This window comes from Xiphias gladius, chromosome 22, assembly GCF_016859285.1.
Source record: "Xiphias gladius isolate SHS-SW01 ecotype Sanya breed wild chromosome 22, ASM1685928v1, whole genome shotgun sequence".
NCBI classification, from domain to species: domain Eukaryota; kingdom Metazoa; phylum Chordata; class Actinopteri; order Istiophoriformes; family Xiphiidae; genus Xiphias; species Xiphias gladius.
This window is the reverse complement of record NC_053421.1, coordinates 1,595,287-1,617,266: the sequence shown is the minus strand read 5'-3', so window position 1 is coordinate 1,617,266 and position 21,980 is coordinate 1,595,287. Positions and strand designations below refer to the sequence as shown.

General features: G+C 39.2%; 1 protein-coding gene across 1 annotated transcript in view; it reads right to left on the bottom strand.

Annotated features, from left to right (window-relative positions):
• The window catches only part of gask1a (golgi associated kinase 1A), a 64,787-nt gene that overhangs the window by 9,938 nt on the left and 32,869 nt on the right, over positions 1–21,980 (bottom strand). Inside the window, exon 3 of the mRNA XM_040118314.1 lies at positions 20,404–20,841. Within this exon, the coding sequence (XP_039974248.1) occupies positions 20,404–20,841 (438 nt within the window). The remainder of the gene's footprint in view (positions 1–20,403; positions 20,842–21,980) is intronic.

Sequence of the window (21,980 nt, the reverse complement as noted above, 5' to 3'; positions counted from 1 at the left end):
TGCAGTCATGAAAGAGCACCTTAACCGTGTCAAAAAAGTCGAGTCACACCAGCGACTTTGGCCACCAAGTACAGAATGAACTCATTGATTTGTTGAGCAGCAAGGTCATTTCAATAATGGTGAGTGACATCAGTAAAGTGAGCTGGCAATATTTTTTTTAATCATTCTAGATTGCACTCTAAATGTCAGCCATATTGAACAGATGCCAGTTGTGAATAGAATTGTGTCACTAAAAACGGAGCCCAACATAAAAGAACAATGTATGACTTTTTGGAGGCAGAGGGCTCCATGGGCCAACATTTGGCATCCCTGATTCTCAAAAGATTAGAGGATTAAAGATTGAGGACCAGTCCCTGTCAGAGGTGGGATCATACCGCTTCATCATCTGTACAGTGGTGTGGTATGACATCTTGAGCCAGATCCAACATGTGAGCAAGCTGATGAAGTCCCCCAGTATGAATGTGCATGTTACAGTTAGTCTTCTCAGTCTCAGAAAGACAGAGAGATGTCTCAGCAACTTCATGGCAATGGGCTTTATGACTGCACAAATGTCAAACAAGGATATTTGCGAGGCTGTAAATTTAGAGGCCGTTCTACAACAAAAAAGGCTCAGGTCCACAAAGCAGCAGCTGGAGGTGACATTTTTCAAAGTTGCTGATGACACCTTTTCTTCACATATTCTTAAGTCATAAATGCAGGAGAGAAAACAAAAAAATAGATCACCAAATTTCTTTTTCTCACCTGCCTCTCAGGGCTTCCATAGTCCAATCTTTTGGATGGTAGGTGGACTTCATCAGCTTGTTTGACCATGATCACACTTAACTGATTTCAGACTTTAGTCTGAGAACATCACAAACAAGCTGACCATGCTAACTGTTGGTCAATTTATCCTTGCATCTGTAGCAGAAACTACTAGGTAGCAGTCTGGAGCAGTGTACCTTTCACTTTTAAAACCTGCACTCAAATGGTCAACTTATCCTCGGTTCCTCTATCCTCCCCAGGTTGTCCTCCACTGTTACTGTGTGTTTGTGTGAATGAGTGAGTGTGTCCTTCACACTGCTCTTTCTGTATCTTTGGTGTTTGGTTCCCTGCTATCAGAGCTCGGGGAGGTGTTAAGGGAGCAGGTAGGAACAAGTGTTCAGAGGCACACTCATCTGCTCTCAGCAGATCAATAGGAGGCTATTAGAGCTTGGCCCTGTTACAGGGATTGACTTCTGGAGGCAAGGGGGAGAGAACTGCCATGGGTTTTTCATATCCAGCCCCACAGACACTGTAGAAGGGTGTTAGATACACATTCCATCTCAGTGTGCAGACAGAACAAAGCAGGACAAAAGTACTACTGAAGATTGTAAAATCAGCAACAGCGTGCAGCTTCTGCAGGTTAAGTGGAGTGTGCCAGAGCAGGCTCAACAAGGAGGAGGTGAAATGTTTGTCTTTTATTGGAAGGACTGACCCTGAAATACATTTCAAGTATGTGCTCACGCATGACAGCAACAGTAAAAAGATGAATGTTACTATATAAAGACAAAGACACAAATGGCTGCTCTTTGTGTTTTCGGTTTTCAGATAAACAGTGATAAAACCGGCTAAACACTCAAACAACATGTTTGTGGAATCACAGCAGCCATGTTGAACATGCTCAGAGAAAAGCCCAATGATGACAATTACATATGAGCTTGTGGTCTGGTTCCTGTGGTCTGGTTCCTGTGGCCTTTGTGATCGATTCGTCATGATAAATTGGATTAATCCAAATAGTCGTTAAAGTGTGGAACTGAAAAAGATAAAATATAATGGGATAGAAGAGACTGCTCTGAAATACTGGTTTCTTGACATGAATGATTTGATTTAAACACTTGGTCTAATAAATCATCACACAATGAGTTTTTTTAAAAATCATATTCACTGGCTAATATGTTAATGGTAAATCTACTAACATACATCAAAGTTGTGAATCTTCCATTAGTACACAAGGTGCCTTCCAGAAGTTTATGCAGGCACAGAAATAATTTTATAGCCACATTGTCACAACTGATGTCAGAAAGACAGGGGAAAGGACTCAAATGCAGACACACAAAGAAAGGCTGATGCAGTGAAGATATTTTAATGAAGAAAAACACGGCTTATAGGCTGATGGGTGGATAACCAGGCAGCAAACAGAAACGGACAACAGGAGTCTTTACACAAAACACACAAGGGAAAATTACTGGGAACTAAAGCAGACAAACTGACAAAGAGTGAGGGGAACACAGAGGCTAAATACATTAGGAGAGCAAGGGTAATAGGGAACAGGTGAAGGTAGGCAATCACAAAGCTGGGAATGACATAAGGGCAGAAAGTAAAACAACCATACACACAAAATGACAGGTGATTTCAAGATAAAACAGGAAACACAGAAAACACTAACACTGACAAAGCAAGTTATAACCGCAGGAGCTGGGCAGGACGCAACACACATGTTCAGCATTCCCTCTGCAGTTATTATGATGTTACCTGATTTGATAACTACCTACCCAGCTAGTATTAACTTAGTTAACCAACAACAATGCAGTGACGTGCAAAGCATGTGAGGAAACTAATCTGGATTTTACAGTATGTACGGCAGTTTAGTCTTAGTAAGACATAAAAAAAAAGGTTATTATCGTATTTTGTGTGTTTAATGAGATGATTTTCAAATGTTTGATTTTATGAAGTAGAGGTGAAATTATGAAGCAAGTGACTGGGCACTCAGTTTCCACACTGGCATTCACTTGGTAGCAACCAATCCTCCAGTACAAGCCAAAGTTTTGGACTATGTTCCAAAGATCAGACTTTGAAGGCCGCCTTGTTGAAGAGTGCATTGTTACTGTCAGTCAGCTATGTTTTGAGCATTTGCACTTGTTAGTTAGAGAAATTTTTACGTGCTGCAGTGATAACATCCCATGCCCAATTATTCTTGTTAATGTCATAATTTCAATCATTAAAATCATAGATACCATATAAAACTGTGTAATCTCCCATTACTGTCACATCAAACTAAGGGCTAGGTTATACTCAATCAGAAGTCGTTTGTACAAAATCTTTACTGACCACGTCAAGTGTTAAAAAAAACAGCTGTCATAGAGAGGGGGGATATGTGATATTGTTTCAATATTGGGATAAGGTTGTACGTTGACAGTCTCTCTGACAGTGAGATGTTCATAGTTTTGCACTTGATTGTACAAATGAAAAGTGCCACAATACGGCCACTAATAGCATACTTTCTCACCCCTGCAAAGTTGTCTAATCGTGACGTGAAATGGGTGTGAATGTCGGACTCTCAGTTCTGCAAAGTTACAGAAGTGGTCTGACACAGACCCCGCTAATCCTAATTGGAAAGGTGTTGGGGAGTGGGTTTCTGATGCTATCCGACAAGCACTTTGGATGGAGTATACTGGTCCCTTAAGACATTTAACACTACTACCCTACTTACTGTATATTGTTATTAGTATGAAAATTATTAGAGAAGTAAACCTTTTAAAAATGTATGTTGATTTAATTTATGTTGAACTTGATCCTTTATCACATCTCACTGATATATTTACCACTGATATATATACCAATGCTCAACCCTCGATCCTTGCTGTTATATTACTGCCTGCTGAGCAATGTCCATTGTTTCTTTTTAACTTAAATGTTGGGCAATATCACAAAATTTCTTTTCGATCTGATATCAAGTAATACAGGACCACAGCCGCTGATACTGATACTGATACTTTTTCTTATAAAAAGCGGCTTATGTACATTCATGTAGGGGAGAGCAGTGTGTCATGATTTATGAGGTATATTAAATGCCAGGTCAGCTCAAGTCCAGGTGTGTTCGACGTGAATGTTCATGTTTGAGGGCACACCACACAACAACAGCAGTGGAGAAACAAAGAGTACATACACTTGTATATGTTCATCACAATGGAACAGTGTTTGCACAAACAATTCCACTCTTTGATGAAATGGGTGCGACAAGAAAACTGAAACTGGAATCAAGTGAAAGGACAGAACTCCAACAGAAACACCTCAAACTGAGTTTAAAATAACGAAAACAAGAGCTGCAAAACACTCAGCTCACATAAAATTAACACACAAAACACTGACGGATTGATAGAATATAGGAGACAATCCAATAGTCACCAAAAGTCAGAAGGAAAGGTCTCCTCGAAGGAAAAATAAAACATACTTTTAAAGTGTTCGAACGCCAAAAAGCAAAATATGATTGGCTGTCTGCCCAGCAAGGATCAGATCTCAACAACCATACAACCAACGGGCAAGAAGCTATGAGCTGTTCACGCGCTAATATACACTTAATGCATGCACAGGAATTCCAGGAAGAGACCTTCTTGATATTGAAAACACAGAACATCTGGATACATGTAACATGAAATCTTCACATACTTCAGCTACAAGGATCCCAGCAGGCATATTGTATATGCAAAGTAATCAAAGGCACATTGTAGTAACAGAGTGAAAAAATTATAAAACTAATGATTCATGCTAATTTCCCTCCTTTTCCATCATTATTCACAAGAACACAGCTACCGTCATACATATGGCTAAAGAAATTCAATATTGCTAGAAAAATGAGTCAAAGATTCGTAGTGACTAAGTACAACTCCTTTATAGTGGAAGAAAAGAAAAACAACATGGGGAAAACCCAAAATGTACGTAATGATTATTAAAGGCATACAAGCATACGTGACGCATACGTGAAAGTTGTTCAAGTTGTTCCAAGTTGTTCTCTCCTTCACCTTTACTGCTTTTGGTGTAGCGAGCAGAATCTCGTATTGACCTGTCCAACGCTGGGAATGCCAATGTCGCCTCCTCAGATCCTTCAGGACCAAGTCACCAGGGAAGAGCCATTTCTCCCTTCCTCAGGGGTGATGGAAGAATTGCTTTCACCTACATTTCACACCCAGCATCTAGCAGAAGCAGTAACAGATGCCGCAGCCACAGCTAGTGCTCTGGGAGACCCCTCACCACTGGGGAGAGCCTTTGTGAAAAGTATGCAACTGGTTTCAACTTGTCACCATGTTTCTGATGCAAGAATGCATTATAAAACCCTTCTTTAACATCTACAGCAAGAATGAAATCCCTAGACATTTCTGGAATTCCTAATGCAGGTGCAGCAGCCAAAGTGTCTTTCAGCTTCTCAAAAGAGAAGCTAAAGGAGATTTTTGAGAGTTTTTATTTCCTAAGTAGTGCATTTGTTTCACCAACTGGAGTTGTTCTAGTGACACTTTGTGCCCCTGCAAAGCCAAATATTTCAGCAGGGCATTCGTATTGGCGACACAATTTTCTTCAGATTTCAAACACACAAAAAAACCATCCACATAGTAAATCAAATTATTGCCTTTGAGGGATACAAAATCTGCCAAATGTTCCTGCAAAGCGGCTGAAAAAACAGTTGGTGATTCCCTGTGGACAGTGGGTAAACTTGTATTTTGTACTTTTAAAAGTAAACGTAAACCAGTATTGCAATTTCAGATCAACTGGAAGACTAAAGAAATCATTAGCCAAATCAATCACGGTGAACCACTTGCCAAGCACAGAAGGCATAATTGTGGCTGAGTTAAGTACAACCAGTGCTGAAGCAAACACAGCCTCATTTACAGCATGCAGATGATGAACAGGTCGCCAGGATTTGCCATCAGCTTCAATTACTGGAAGAAGTAAAGTGTTGCATGCAGATGTTGGAGCTTGATCAATGATTCCTTAAATCAAGGTTTGCTCAATGATAGGAGTCATGCCTTCTTCTGCATCAGGTCTCAGAGGCCCAAGTGTCGTTTGTTGGGCCTGTAATCTGACTTAGGAACCATGACTAATGGAGTGGCATCCTTTATAAGACCCACATCATACAGCTGTTTGGGTACCCCAGAATGTCCATCACAAAATCATGGACCATAGTGAGAGATGAATCTGGGTCTGCCATTAGGACTCTTCTGTGAGCACTCAATGCATGGAAAGGATGGATGATGGCTCCCTCCTTGTAGTTCAACATTTGACCTGTGACTAAACCAGTGTCACAACAGGAAACGTCCATGTTTTGTAATGTCTTTCCTACATCATAATCTGTCAATGCTAATGACCTTGCCAGAACAACATGAGGGATGCCAGTCTTCCAAAATACTTTCATCTGCATCTGATTTAGGTCAACAAGCAAAATAACAAAATCCTCTGTGACCACGATACCATTACCATATAAAATTTCTTCATATATTCATCTGTCCATCTCTTTTTCAAACTGTTCATCTGCAACTTCATATGCTACATTAGCCACGCATTTATAAGTGCATGAGTCCTGTTTCACTCATGTTTCATCACTTATGGCCTCAACAAAATCATACAAGGCTAGTGTAACTGAAGAGGGATCAATATTCCAGCAATAATCATACCTAGGAGCAGTTGGGGGTGGCATACCATAACAGCCGAAAGTTCGTCAACAGAGTCTGATATTTTCAATACTAAATCCTTTTTGGTGCACACGACAGTCAAGCCCAGAGCACATAACAAGTCTCTTCCTTGCAATATCTGAAAGGCTTTGTTGTTGATCTCAATGATGACTCAGTAGGTCTTGTATCAGCCAACATTTCGTAGGTAGTGCCATGGACTGTGATCTTAAAAATTGGGAGCTCTTCAGACTTGTAGTGAAGAGAAAAGCAGAACAGGTCAGCATTTCCAGAGATACCCTCCTCCTGACAACTGGAGGCAGGAGTTGAGATTTGTACAGGTAGTCATGCTCTTTGTGGTTGTTAATTCTTGTCTCCAAATGGTGTATTAACTGACACATTGCCAGGTGGTGGGCGTGACAATCCTCATTCGCCGACCCATTCCTCTGGCAGTGTGGTACTGCAATCTTTGGCCCAGTGACCAATTCGACCACACGTCCAACAGGCATCGCTTCCTTCTCTGCTGCCAAGGGAGAAACTCCTGCCTCTCCGTCGTCCACAGCCTCTGGCTGTACCTCTGCCTCTGCCTGGTGGAACGTAATAGGCCAGCTGAACCATCTTAAGCTTCTCAGCTGTTGCTTTGGCCATGCCACACAATGGCTGACAAATATAGTTCTAATCTCTGGACCCAGGTCATCCAACAAGGTCTGAACAAACTGCCTCTCCCACACAGTGTCATTGCCACTGTGTGTGTTGAAAACTTGGAGCTCTTTAGAGAAATAATAGTCAAACATCTCCCCTGGTTTTTGCACACATGCATTCACAGTTGTCATATCTATAACTGGTTTGAATTTTGTCTCCAGTGCTTCATGCAAAGCTGTCAGCTGAGTTTGGTAAGGAGAGGTATTCACAGTAGCCCATGGAGCAGTTGGATCCCAGTTTGCAGGTTTAACTTCTCCGCAAGTCAGAGACATTGTAGTATTACAGACATTTTCCAGTTCTGCTTAAGTCAGTTTGCACTGCCTCACCTTTTTTTCTATCATCTTCCTGGACAACCCAATTAGTCATCCACCTTATGAACAGTGACGATAGTAGTAGAAGGTGATGTTGTTTTGGGATGATTGTAAATCATCTGACTTGTGTGACAAACCTTTTGGCTAATGGCATCCCAGAATTTACGGCATTCCAACATATACTCATAATCCCAATCAGGAGGCCCTTTAGGGTTAGGAGGATCTATGAGTTCATGTAAAAAAACAAAAGAGCCATCTCGTGACCATTTGGGTCAAACTCTGCTACTTGAACACAAAATGGTGTTGTATAGTACATTAAGCCTGTAACTTCCTCAACAAAGGCCTCTCCCTTAAGGCACATTCCCCCTGGTAACTTCCTCTCTAAGCTTAGTCTCAATACCTCCGTGGTAAAACAATACATTCATTCTACCACTTAAAAGCACATTGATTGTGCATTATTGTTGCAAGTTTCGTCCGGTTGTTATAAGTTTCAGAGCAGCAGGGGAGTGTCATCAAGTTCCCCAACCTTTCTCGCACCTGCACATTTTTCTTATTAGAGGCCAATGACGAGTCTCTCTGCTCTACACTAAGCTCATGTCTGGATAGACTATGTCCTCTATCCACCAAACCTGCTCACTCTAACCTGCCTCATCTATGGCCGACTGACACTATCTGAAAGCTGTGTACCGATCTCAGAGCTGCTGAGAGGAAATAGCGAAAATCTAGTGATCAAACACCCCAATATTCATACTCATCCAGTGTCAGTGCTGCCAAAACTGCTTTTTATAATAAGATCAGCAGGAATAAAGACTCGGAAATTTTTTTCAACCTTCAAAACATCACTCAATCCTCCACCAAATCCACCAGAAAAAAACCATCAGTAGTCAATTCTCTGAACCACTCAGAGACAGCCAGCCCTCTCACAGAACACAGTGCAGTGTCGTAAATGGCTTACCACCTCCCTTATTCAGCCCTCTAGCTGGGCAAGGCACAAAGAAGCGTGACATGTATCAGTCCTACTACATGTATGCTGGACCCCATTCCTACCAACCTCCTCCAAGCCATATCTCAGACCATTGTGACAGCAATTACACATGTAATAAATGCTTCAATGGCTTCAGGAACATTTCCAACTGCGTTTAGTCTTGAGAGCCTTCACTCGACCCTGCTCTAGTTGATGAACTATTTGTTACTTCCATTCTTATCTAAGGCTATTGAAAGGGGGTATCAGAATTCCTCTCATGAAACACGCTCCTCGATCCAAATAAGTTGGGCTTTAGGAGCAGCCACTCCACTGAAACAGTTCTGTTGTCCGTGACAGAAGCCCTAAGGGGAGGCAGAGCTGCAGCTCAGTCGACGGTCCCTATCTTGCTGGACTTATCACCACTCTTTTACACCGTGAACCTTCGCATCCTGCTTTCTGTACTCTCTGATATGAGCATCTCGGGCAAAGCACTTTCTTGGTTTAAATCCTTTCTCACTAGGTGTTCCTTCAATGTGTCCTCATCCCATCCCCTCCCCACAGGGGTGCTCAAAGGCTCAGTGCTGGGACCCCTTCTCTTTACCATAAAAACCACCTCCTTGGTTCCAATTAGCTGCTCACATGGCTTCTCATATCACTGCTATGCAGAAAATACTCAACTATATCTGTAATTCCCTCCAGATGACCCCCAAGAGCTTGGCTTGATAGTGGCTTGTCTCACTGACATTTCCACATGGATGAAGGAATGCCACATTTAACTATACTTCTCTAAGACTGAGCTTTTAGTCATCCTGGCCAATAATTCTCTCCGTCACAATATCAACTTCAAAATCTCCTCTTCATCTCTCTCTCCAACCAAGGTTGCTAGAAACCTGGGTGTCATGTGTGTTGACCAGCTATCCTTCTTTAATCATCTCTCTCATGGTCTGCCACGGTGCACTACACAACATAAGAAAAATCAGGCCTTCCTTCACACACAGTGAAACCCTTACAGATTGTACAGAATAGTTTTCACTGAGACTAAAAGGGCACATGTCACTCTGCTGCTCATTGACCTTGACTGGCTATCCATGGCTGCCTGAATTAAAGTCAAGTCACCAATGCTTGCCTACAGAGTGACTTCTGGGTCTGTGATATATCGGTCAGCCGATATTTGCCTATCACAGATATACTGGTATTGGCATATATGTTGTCCGATATGTGCCAATAAAAGTTTTTTTTACAGAACATAACACAGAAAAAGATGCTTGGGATAATTTAAAAATTGTGAAAATACATAAATAGATATATATATACATACACACACACACACACACACACACACACACACACACACACACACACACACACACACACACACACACACACACACACACAGATATACGTATGTATATGAAGAATATTGGCCGAAATTATTGGCACTCCTGAATTTTAAGTACAGAATATCTTCAGAAATAAATGCAAATTAACCAGTTTTTTTGGATGTTTGCTTTGGGTCATTGTCCTGCTGAAAGACTCAAGACCTTCGCCTCAAACTTAGTTTTCTGACACTGGTTAACACATTTCTCTCTAAAAAAATCTTGGAAATCTTCTGATTGTATGATGGAGCTCTTTAGATGTCTTCTGTGGTGTTTTTCCCACAATCCGCATCAACCTTCGCAGACTTCTCTGATCGATTTTCTTCTTAGCACCATGTCCTGGAAGTTTTATGACTGTGAAAGATTATGAACTGTTTATCTCTGAAACAGAGATTTCTAGATCTTTGGAAATTGCTTTCTAGCCTTTGGATTTGTTATGTTTTTTGATAATAGCATTTCTGATGCTTTCAGACAGCTCTCTTGTTTTCACCATTGTGAAAAAAAAATTGGAACCAATCAGGCCCTTTTTATGCATTAAAACCACCATTCATTGGTTAATTCAGGTCATGTGAACACTGAAAATTAAGTACAGGTGAGTCTTAAATTCATCAAAAGGGTGCCAATAATTGTGTCAAGCATACATTTTATGTCTGTATTTTTTATTTCACTATATGAAAGCATTTTATTATTGTTGCTCAGTAACTTTGGACAATTTAATAAATATAATAATAATACAAAATTGGTTAATTTGCATTTATTACTGAAGATATTCTACATTCAGTAGTTATATAAATTTTCACATTTATATAGTGAAATCATCTGTGCCCTGAGCTCCATCAAAGCTGTCAGAACATTTTTACTTTAAGCAGACCTCTAACAGCATTTTTGTAAACAGGATTATTGTGGGGAACTTTGACCTTACAGTCTGATGTAAGCAGCCAGCCTATTGCTTTTTTCACAGTAGTAGTAGTGGCTTTATACTCTGCATGTAAACATACAAAGGTATGAATAACTGAATTCAACCTTCTTAATCGTGATTAAACAAAGAGAAGTATAGGCAACACACTGTAATAACAAAAACATACTGCAAATTACTAATTTACTATATGTATAGCCACAAGATACCACTGTTTTCTCGTACAGTGGTAGTACAAAAATAAAAATTCTCATTTGGTTTTGTTCACTGAGCTGACATCGTTTTTGTTCTCCAGCCATGCTTGTGTCTTTTGATGCAGGGAAGGGCAGGGTTTCCTGCAAAGCTGTCATGGAACTGTGCCTCTGCAGAGAGGTGCTAAATCATAGTGAAAGCGGTGGATTGTGCCATGCTGTACAATTGCAAAGTCAGCCACTCAACCCCCACTGAAATAACTTGGATAAAATCCCTCAGCAGGATATTTCCTCTCAAATAAAAATTAGTCGCAATCTTCTTACACACACCTTTAGGGCCTAGTTTTAATCTTTCCCCGGGGCTTCTTAATTACCTTAAACAGCGCCTGATTTTCATTTTAAAGTTGGGAATCTGAGGCTCTGCTGGACATTCATCAGCTCAGCTTCAGGTTTGCTCTGAAGCATCACTGGAGCAGAAACACAATACAGGAACAATACACATTTAAACGATTGATGGGAGTATCCTGACTGTTATTACAAGGTAAATGTTGACGTGCCCACTTATTGGCTTATCGATTTTTGTTTAGTAGCCACATTGCAATGGTGAATAATGAGATAATAATAATTATCTGTTTTTCTGTGCTTTACTGTCTACCTGTCATACATTCCCTGAAAACTGACTTGTTGTGTTTTAATATAGCCAGAAGGGATTATTAGTAAAGTGAGTATAGTATAGTTTAGTTATTATTATAGTGAATTAATTTGGGTGGGGACTTTAGGCTCAACCGTCTCTCTCATTGTTTCAGGGAAAGCTGTGTGAGCCTCCTAAAACTTTAAAATAAACAGTATAAAACGGTATATAAAAATTAAAAATCAATGTTTGTCAGCACAAAATGTTGCCCCCTGGATTAGCAAATGTAGCCATGGATGTAATATGAGAACTTGAACTGGTCGTCGAGAAACAAGCCTTCCAACCTAAATGACCACATACTGTAGGTTGCTTGTTCTTACCCTTGAATACAACCCATTGGAGTGTATCAGCGGCAGGCATATCGTACCATTGTCATAGTGGTAAGAATAATAACCATGCAGTTAAAGTTGTGGAACGGTAAACACAAAAACTACTTGGTTAGGTTTAGAAAAAGATGGTGGTTTGAGTTAAAATAAGCCCTGACTTAAGGTTAGAGGACCTTTATTGTAATGGTTACAGTACTAAATGCGTGGTTAAGGTTGTTGAACGGTAATGGACAAAATAAACAACATTAATTATCGATTTTAAATGTGAAACGAATGGTGGTCTCCTGTGTGTCAATCCATCCATCCAACCCTCCCTCTCTAACATGGACTTTGTCGCTCTATATATTATGTCACCTGACTTCCTGCTTCCCTTTGTCACAATTGCTACGACCGCTAGAGGTTGCCTAACAATAAAAAGTAACTATGGGTTGCTATTTGCTGCTTACACAGATGACCCAAGTGGTTGTTTGTTTTTCTCCTTTGAGAGCTTTCACCTCTTATTGGACAGGTTTTTTTTGTGATGCTCAAATGAATTTGTTCACCTTTTTACAGCCGTTCCTTTTGCAATGAGTGTGTACGTGAATTCAAGTCCATCCTCAACAATTCTTGCAAAAGTTTACCATGTCATCAGCTATGGTGAACAGTGACTGCAGGAACACCTCCAGTTTCCTGAGTTATGCTGTCTTGCAGGATGGTGCTGTATTTCTGTCTCTCCTTCCTTCATCTTTCCTCTTTCATTTGATTTAGCTCATCATCTGTTTACTGTGGTATGAATAAATATGGTCGACCAATGAAGTGTAATGAGTCACTTGTCGTGTTTTCTCCTTTGAGAAAAAAATCAGAAACCAAAAGGGATCAAATTTATATTTTATATTTTTTGATTTCATGATGGCGTTTTGCACAAATTTAATGGAATACCATTCCAGTATCCATCTACCTATATACCTTATTTCAATGCAGCCAACTAGGCTAGCAGGTTAAATTACTTTTTAACAGACATACAGGTTGCAATATGAATGTTAACAGTAGTTAGATCAGTAGACTGAAATAAACATATTTGCAACAGACCATGTAACTGAATCTGAAGGCTAATATTTTGCCCAGCAAATTAAAGTGATCACGATTTGTTATTTCAGAGTAAAATTCATTAACACCACTTATTAAGTCCTTAGAATGTCAGATTGTCTATGCTTCACTATCACCATGTTAACCACCCACATCTATCTCTCTATCTCTCTATCTACAGTGTAAAGTCTCTGCTTAATACTCCTCATCTTTACCATCATGTTTTTTAGCACAAAAACAACAGCTCTAGAAGAATCATTAGGAGCTGAGACCCTACAAAACGAGTTCCACTCAAAATGTAAATCCAAAGTGTACATACACACGTAGACACATACAAACATTCAGACAAAGGCACACTCGCAAATATCAAGACCGAGAGGTGTATTGGATTTTTAATTGAACTGACAGCATCGCATCCAAACCCACAGACACTGACACAATATCTGAGACACACAGTCCTACGCACACACACAAATACACACACAGTTCCAGTATGTGGGTATTGCTCATTAAATTGAATCATTATGTAGAAATGAACCTGGGAGTTTTGGTCTACCATAACCTCTGTACCTTTTCATCAGTGAAAAATTAATTATCTGATATCTAATTACATTCGGGAAGGAAGAAAGCCAGGGTTTCCTCTCCACTACACTCCTTCAATCAAGAGTGGTGTAGGTAGCTCTTTTCATAGTTGAACTAAGGGAATAAGTTGTACGTACTCCCTTAAGTACAACTCCCTTCACTACTCTGTGTGGATGCAGCAAGGAGACCTAAAGCAGTTTGTGAATTGTCTTACTTGATTTCATATCATACAGAGACTGGGCAGGAAATAGGGACAGAGCAGAGGTGTAATGGGCAGATTCTTATTAAAGTACTGGGCTCTCTCTTTAGCTTTCTCCAGGGGGAACAACCAGGGAGTCTTCTAATTTTTTTCTCATCCCAGATTTATATTTCATTTCAGCTCTTAACTGTTATCAGAACTACAGTAAAATGTAAAATGTCATATGTTAAGGTAGCCTATGATAGCCTATGATTCAGGTTCAGCCTCACACATTGCACTATTTTTTCTCCTAATGTAAGTGTTGAAAATATCATGATTATATTGTTGAATTTATTCAGTGAAAGTGGTAGAAATGTACATTATGCTTAAATAGCATGTCATAATAGCATTATATGACAGACACCAGGAGTAGATCCACCTTTGTTTTTTCCTTGGTCTGTATTTGGGGGCCAGCCTTTATTTGTTTGTGTCGACCACGGCCCTGGCCATTATTGGAGACCCAGGTTTTAAAGGACAACCGTTTTTTATTTTAGGAAATACATGATAATATAATTTTAAATAAAATGCTTAATGTGTTTTGTTGTGTTCCAATTTCAGTATCATTCCACAGTTAAGGATTTAAGTGCTGCCTGTGAGGGTCAAACTGATGGGCCATTAGTGGAACAATGGGTTATGTTTTTACAGTTTGATGAGTGGGACACTACTGCCTCTTTGGCCATGTTCATACCTGGCATTAACATGCCTTCTGGAAGTTTCTCCCATCTCCACACAGGGTCTCTGGAGCTCAGCCAGAGTGACCTTCGGGTTCTCGGTCACCTCTGTTACCAAGGGACTTCTCCCCCAGTTACTCAGTTTGGCCAGGCGGCCAGCTCTGGAAAGACTCCTGGTTGTTCCAAATTTCTTCCATTGAAAAATTATGGAAAATGTTTTTGCGGTCTTCCCCAGATCTGTGCCTGAACCTGATCTTGTCTCTGAGCTCTGCAGGCAGTTCTTTTAACCTTGAGGCTTGGCTTTTGCTCTGATATGAATTGCCAGCTGTGAGACCTTATATAGACAGGTGTGTGTCTTTCCAAATCATGTCCAGTCGATTGAATTTACCACAGGTGGACTCTGGTCAAGGTGTAGAAACATCTCAAAGATGATAAAGAGAAATGCGAGGCACCTGAACTAAATTTTAAGTGTCATAACAAAGCGCCTGAATACTAACTGCAATGTGATATTTCAGTTTTCCTCTTAAATATATTTACAAAATTTTTTAAATTCTGTTTTCACTGTGGGGTTTTGAGTATAGATTGATGATGATGGATGATTTTAGCATAAGGTCACAACATAAAAAAATGTGAAAAAATTGAAGGGGTCTGTGTACTTTGTGCGTATATATACATATACACTCACACATATATACATTTATGTATGTATATACTGTATGATACACTATTCAGCCACATTTCAGTCACCATGTCACTCAGTACCGCAGAGCAAAACACTTCATGTGACCTGTAAAAGGCAATCACTCACGCAAATCACTTAACTTGTGTCAGAAACGAGACTAAGGGCTCCAACATGCTACATGTGGTGACCAGCACGAAATCTCCTCTGTAGGTGTGTCTGCATTGCCTGCAACAATCCATGTGTACATACTCGCGTAAGCCAGGCACTCGTCCACGTGGGAGTTGTTGCTCTCTCCGACATTGAAGTAGGCCCTGTGGACAAGTCCTAGAAATTGTGATTTTTGATTAGGGTTTATATGCTAGGTGATGTGATTTTTTGGATGGATCCGTGGACAGGTATTTGAGGAGCACGCTGCAATATGCATTTAGCCCACCTAAGAGTCTACAGCCATGCTAGTGGCTCAGTGAGGCTGTACTTCTGCACATCAGCATGCTAACATGTGCACAATGACTATGCTAACATGATGATGTTTACCCGGTATAATGTTTATCATGTTGGTTTACCATCTTAGTTTAGTGTGTTAGCATGCTAACATTTGCTATTAGCATTAAACACAAAGACCAGGTGAAGCTGATGGGAATGTCATTTGTTTTGCAGGTACTTGAATTAAACCAAAATTAAATTTCCCTTTATCAATGCTTAAGTAAAGATAATCAAATGTCAACATCACTGATTCCACTGAAATTGTGTTTTTGTGTTTAAATTCTCATTAACACTAACATAAAATAAACCAATAGTTATTCAAATATCCTCAGCGGACAGAATGGTATCAATCAAAGTTTGAAACAACCCCCCCTTTCAACAAAGGTGTATATTCACAGGTTTCTCACTGTTGGCGTGCACCTTGGCCAACAAGTCCTCCAACCTAAACAACCACAAAGATTTCTTGTCCCTACTCTCTGATACGACCTATAGGAGTCTGCCAGTGGTAAGCGGACAGGACATTTTTTTCACAGATGGGTGTTGTGGAAGATTTTCTACAAAAGACTCTGAACACAATTGAACACACAAAACACTGATAGGGTTAAATTGAAATATATTGTTAATTACAATATAGGAGACAAAGAAACCCTGTCACGAAAACTCAAAGAAGAATCTCAATAGAAAAGTTCTTACAATCATCTTTTATAGGGTTTCTTGAGACAAAGACCTCAGTTCCAATTGGATATCTTTGCTTCTACCCAAACACATCATCCTATATGATAGAAACATAGATAATGTTCACACGCTGTCCAAGCATTGGTCATAAAGTAAAATTGAGACAAGCATAGCTTGGATTATTTCCATTTATGGTAAGGCTACAGGCTGTTCCATAGGTAGCCCCCCCAAACTCATAAAACATCTGTCTAAGGCCCCTTAGAGAGACTTGAAACTTGTATAGGAGCATCACTAAAAATGAATAAATTATAAACCAACTTTTCTGTCACAGTAATCTCCTATGTGAAGGTCCTGTGTTTTGTCGACCCATTCCTCCACCCCTACCTCCTCCTATCTTTTACTTTGTCACTCTTTATACTACATCACTTGACTTCCGTCTTTGTTCCTGTCATAATAAATATGGCCGCTAGAGGTCGACATTAAAAAGGTAACTATGTCTTGTAATGAGTTGCTTGTAGAGATGACCTATGGGGTTGTTTTTTACAGGACAGTCTTATCTTGGCACTCCAAACATTGTAAGCACCTTAGAAGAACAGTTGTGTAAACAGAAAAAAAAAAGATGTTGTTACATCATACATTAAAGAAAATGTCTCCATATAGCAACTCTATGTCAATTAGAGACTCTGGAGAAATGCCCTATTTGGCCACGGCATTTGGATATTTCATACTGATATTTGCCCTTACAACAGACAAAAATCTATTACATGGTGTAACCATACCCCATATGTAACATGATCATTTGCACTAAAATTTGAGAAAGAACATGTAACACTCTGAACTTAATGTAAAATATGCTTGATGTATATTCTTTTTATGATAATACAAGATTACATAAATTTATCAAACATTTGTGTTTGCATGTGAGGATTTACATACTTGATGTTGATGAACACGCCTAACAGTAATAAAGCTCAATAGAAAAGCTGTTTAATCCATCAACCGAGACTATCCAATGAATTTTGTGTGATACCAAAAAGAAATTCATATACTGTTAAAGTGAAAGTAAACTTTGTATTTGAGAATTTCACACATTTTGAGAATGCTGATTTTTAATTTGGCAATAGGGTCAACGTCTCTGAGAAGAACTAATATATTTTACTCATTTCTCTAATTTTTAGTGTTTTATGATATAACCTCAGGACAATCCATTTAGATTATATATGCACCATAAAGAAATTACAAACACAAATTACAAGTAAAGCCTATTTAGAAATTTGGTAATGTAGCTGTCCTTGAAAGTTCTGCTGATTTCTCACCTTATACTGGTGATTATGCTGCTCTGCCAAAAAGTTACAGCAAATTCTGTTTTTGAGCAAAGGCAAAGGGAGCTACACGCCACTTCACAATCGTTCAGACACAGACACACACAAACACACCCACACACACACACACACACACACACACACACACACACACACACACACACATATACACACACTTTCTGTCTCTCTCTCGGTCTCACTCTCTTTCAACACTTCTAATGTGAATTCATTAGCTAAAATAAAGCATGCATCTTTACCATGTATGTATTTAACATGCCTCAGATCCTTAAATCTTTAGTGAGGAGGAGATGAGGAGTGAAGAAGATTTAAGTGAGACAAAGATAAAAGAGATTCACCCACTGTGTTTTTGCCCTGTAACAGACTGCAGACTATTCAAGGGTGTACTTCCACCCTCTGCATGCCGGGATAAAATACACTACAGGCCCTGCAGCCCCTAATATACAGAGCAGGAGTAAATAAACATGAATGGATAGATGGATGGATGGATGCATCACTGCTGTACCGAGTCGACAATAAAAGCAATTGGTTACCTGGGCAACAGTAGAAAACCTGTGACATAAGACCAACGACCAACAATCCAATCAACACCAATGGCATAATCACATCGATAATCTAATTAAAATAACAGAGGCATTCATATTGACCCATATTGCATGCTTGAATTACACTTTAAGTAACTGAATCAGAAGAGTGGAATTAAGTAGGAAGAATTAAATGCACATTCACAAAACTTTATCGAGTCACAGTTGTGACGTTATCCCTATTGTTTGTATAAACAGTGCTACTCCTTAAAATAGGCTACATAGTAATAAGTCCACACAGGGTCTAATCTTCTGTCCAGTGGCAACCTCATTTCCAAGTGCAAAAAAGGCTTATGTACACTGTTTTGCACATTATACTGTACATTAACACCAGTAAAACCCTTTAGTAAGCATGGCCCATAAAACACGGTTAATAGTTTTATTTTTTTTTCAGTCACAAGTAACTAAATGTTCTGCTGTAGAATGTTATAACCTATCAATGGAAAAATGATGGTATTTTATTGCTGTGCATTATTATTACAGCCACATGGCTTCTTGCTGAACCGTTGCTGCTCTCTTGTGTAATCCTTATAGAGAATTGTCTGGGTAACTTTCTGCAGAGTGGGGGGATTGTTAAAGCTTTTTGATATGTGTGATCAGATTATTTCAATTAGACATTAAACTGAATCTTTGATCACATCCTAAATATGGAAATCAGGAAGAATCAGGTCCGGACATTTTCCAGAGTTCATATGAGAAAACATCTTAATACATGATTCTTCACCTGTATCCACTAAAAGCAGAAATCAATGCCAGAGAAATGACTGAAAGAGCTTAAGTAGAAGAAATAATGCAGAATGAAAAGCATTGGTTGATGACACTGACTTAGTGTGTCATGGCTGAGTCATACCAGCATTTACAATGACACGATTTTGCAGCAAAATCAGTTCATATCAATGGAATCCAAGCGATAAGGAGGATTATTACAAATTATTATTATTACAAATTTTAGGGCATCAAACTAAACTTTGCTGAACTTTGACTCACAAATTTGTGCAGTTAACCAGCAGCATACTGCCTTGACAGTGCTGACCTGAGACAGAGACTCGAAAACAGAGGAGAATACAGAGGAGAAAAAGTCATGGTTTGCATCTCTTGAATAAACTCTTTGCACTTATTAGAAACTTAGCTAGTTAGCATGCTAACTGACGGCTAGTAAGCAAGCTAGCTAGCTTGGGAGACTTTCAACAGACCACTGTCCTGCAAGGCGGTCTATTTGTATTGGAGAAGAAGGTGAACAGTGAAAAGGCGTAAACATAATTTTCCTCGGAAAATTAGTATAACTCCATACAGAAAAAGGAAAAAAACACAGTTTGATAACCAACCTGTCGCGATTCTTTATTCTTTCACTTCTCTTTTGTTTTGACAGATTGTGATCAATGCATACACTTTAAAATTATATTTATAATAACGATGATCATGAGAAACAAACCAAAGACTTGTAGCAAGCTTATCTTGCTCCAAAATATATTATATCCCTTATGAATATTCATGCAAACATAACTTTTAGTTAACCTGATTTTGAAAACCACAAGATCCCTTCAAAATTAGTTACGCTTCAATTTTTGTATTACAGTTTTCTTACACAGATTCTTTAATATGTATTTCTGTCACCCTGCAAAAGACTTTCGTCAGGTCTGTTCACAATGGTAAAAAGAAATATCAGCTCCTTGCCATTGCAATTATTAGACAAAACATATAATTTTTAATAATCAGTTCCTACTGACAAGTGCTCAAGTACAATTTTTTCAAATAAAAACTCCTAAAACCACATTATCAAACACTAAAAAACATTGTAATATCAACTTGCACAACCAAAGTTGTCAGCAGGCAGTAAACATGCCAGCAGATTAGCTTGCTAGCGAGAGTGCTAGGAGAGTTACTGTGACTGACCAGCACTAGTATGTTACCAGTTGGCTAGTGCTCCATCCAGTTAGCTTACCAGCTAGGAACTGTTTGAAATCTCTTACATACATTTTACTGTAAATTACTGTAAAAAAAAGCCTGATTCCTTACACTCTTTTCTGTTTCATGTAGAAGTCCTCCCTCTCACCAATCTTCACCCAAGTTAAACTACCCTTCCTAGGATGTAAAAGGTTTATTTCCCCTTCTACAAATTTAAAAGAGTATGCTACTTGTGTGTGTAGGGCTATGTCTCTCTCCTACAGGGGAAAGCCAAAGCATGAGAAAAAAAACAAACACTTTTCTTACCTGTAATAAGAAGTCAAAAAGAGCCAGTCTCCCCCACTCTGAGTGGTGGACTCCCACACAGGGCGCTGACCTCAGGTCTGCTTCAGTCCCACAATGCACTTGCAGCAGCTTCTGGTACTGAACCCAGCTGAGCGGTACTGAGTTCTGGTCATTGTCTCTATCAATGAGGTGCTGAATATCTGGGTCCCACCACAGTACAGGTCTGGGGTTGCTGCTGATGTACCGATATGGTAGAATGTCACTGTGGAAAGTCCTCAGCACTGCAGGGAGACTTCTGTTGAGTCCCAGCACTCTGTCCAGGTGGAAGGCAAAAACCTCAAACCAGTCATTAGTGCGTTTGATCAGGGAGCAGCGCCCCTGCTGGCAGCGTTCATTATGGGTTTTTTGATGTCTTTGCCCACGTCTATGCTGAGGTGAATCCCTCATTGGTGATGGCTGCTGTGATGGAGAAATAAAGTTATATAATGATTCCCGATTAATTTTAATCTATAAAACTTCATTTTGTATTGAACACCAATCCCAGTATCTAGTGCCTCGGGCTACAGCCATGAATATTTGGTTGCAATGGATTCCCTTACGGTAATGTGAATGTACATTAAAAAAAAACAAAAAAAACAAAACAAAACATTTTTTCTATCCATTTCTATCCAAACATTTTTTTTAATAACAACAGGTCTGCCCCAAGTCTTCCACACAGAGAGGGGGGATTTGTAGAACTTTCACATACAACTGGGGGATAGCTGTTGACCCCCACCTGAAAAGACCTTAATACAAATTATTTATATGTAACATTTTCCGCTGGCAGCGGGGTCCAGCAGTCCCGATGGGAAAGTGGTCTCAGACCTTTGGACCCCACTGTACATGCTATACAATTTTACATTTTTGTGTGGATTTTTTTCCATCTGTTCCAGGAAGCTGTTGGTTTTGATTAAATTATGTAGTGAATGAAAATCAATTAGCAGATCCATGTAACTTGCTAAAGTTTTGAAAATAAATCAAGTCTGCATAAATATTTGTCATTTTTATATCACTGTATGGTAAGCAAGTTTAACAGATAAAACTGATTCTATATTTTTCTTATTGTCATTAAATCTCACAAAGACACTAAAACCAACAGTGTATGTGTCTGTCCATCTCTCAACACTTTCTGACTTCCCTACTCTGTTTGTTGCACTCAGCCCGAGGCCATTGGCCCGAGGCCATTGGTTCCCACTGTAGTCATACATCTAAAAAACGGGTCACAACAATATACTGTAGTTTCACTTCAACTCAATTCAACTTTGTTTATATAGCACCTTTCATACAAACTTGCACCCCTAAGTGCCTCACAGAGCAAGATTAAAACAGCACACACAATAAGGTAAAAACAAAAATAGACAACATTAAATAAAATTTTGCAATACTTAAAAATTACAACAATAAAACAATAAAAGGTTGAAAATAAATAAAAGTCATTGAAATAAATAAACACAAGGAATAAAAAGGTATGAAAACCAATGATTAAGACTCAAAACTAGGGCAACAAATGATGAAGCACCTTATAAAAGCTAAGCTAAAAAGATATATATTTTTTAAAG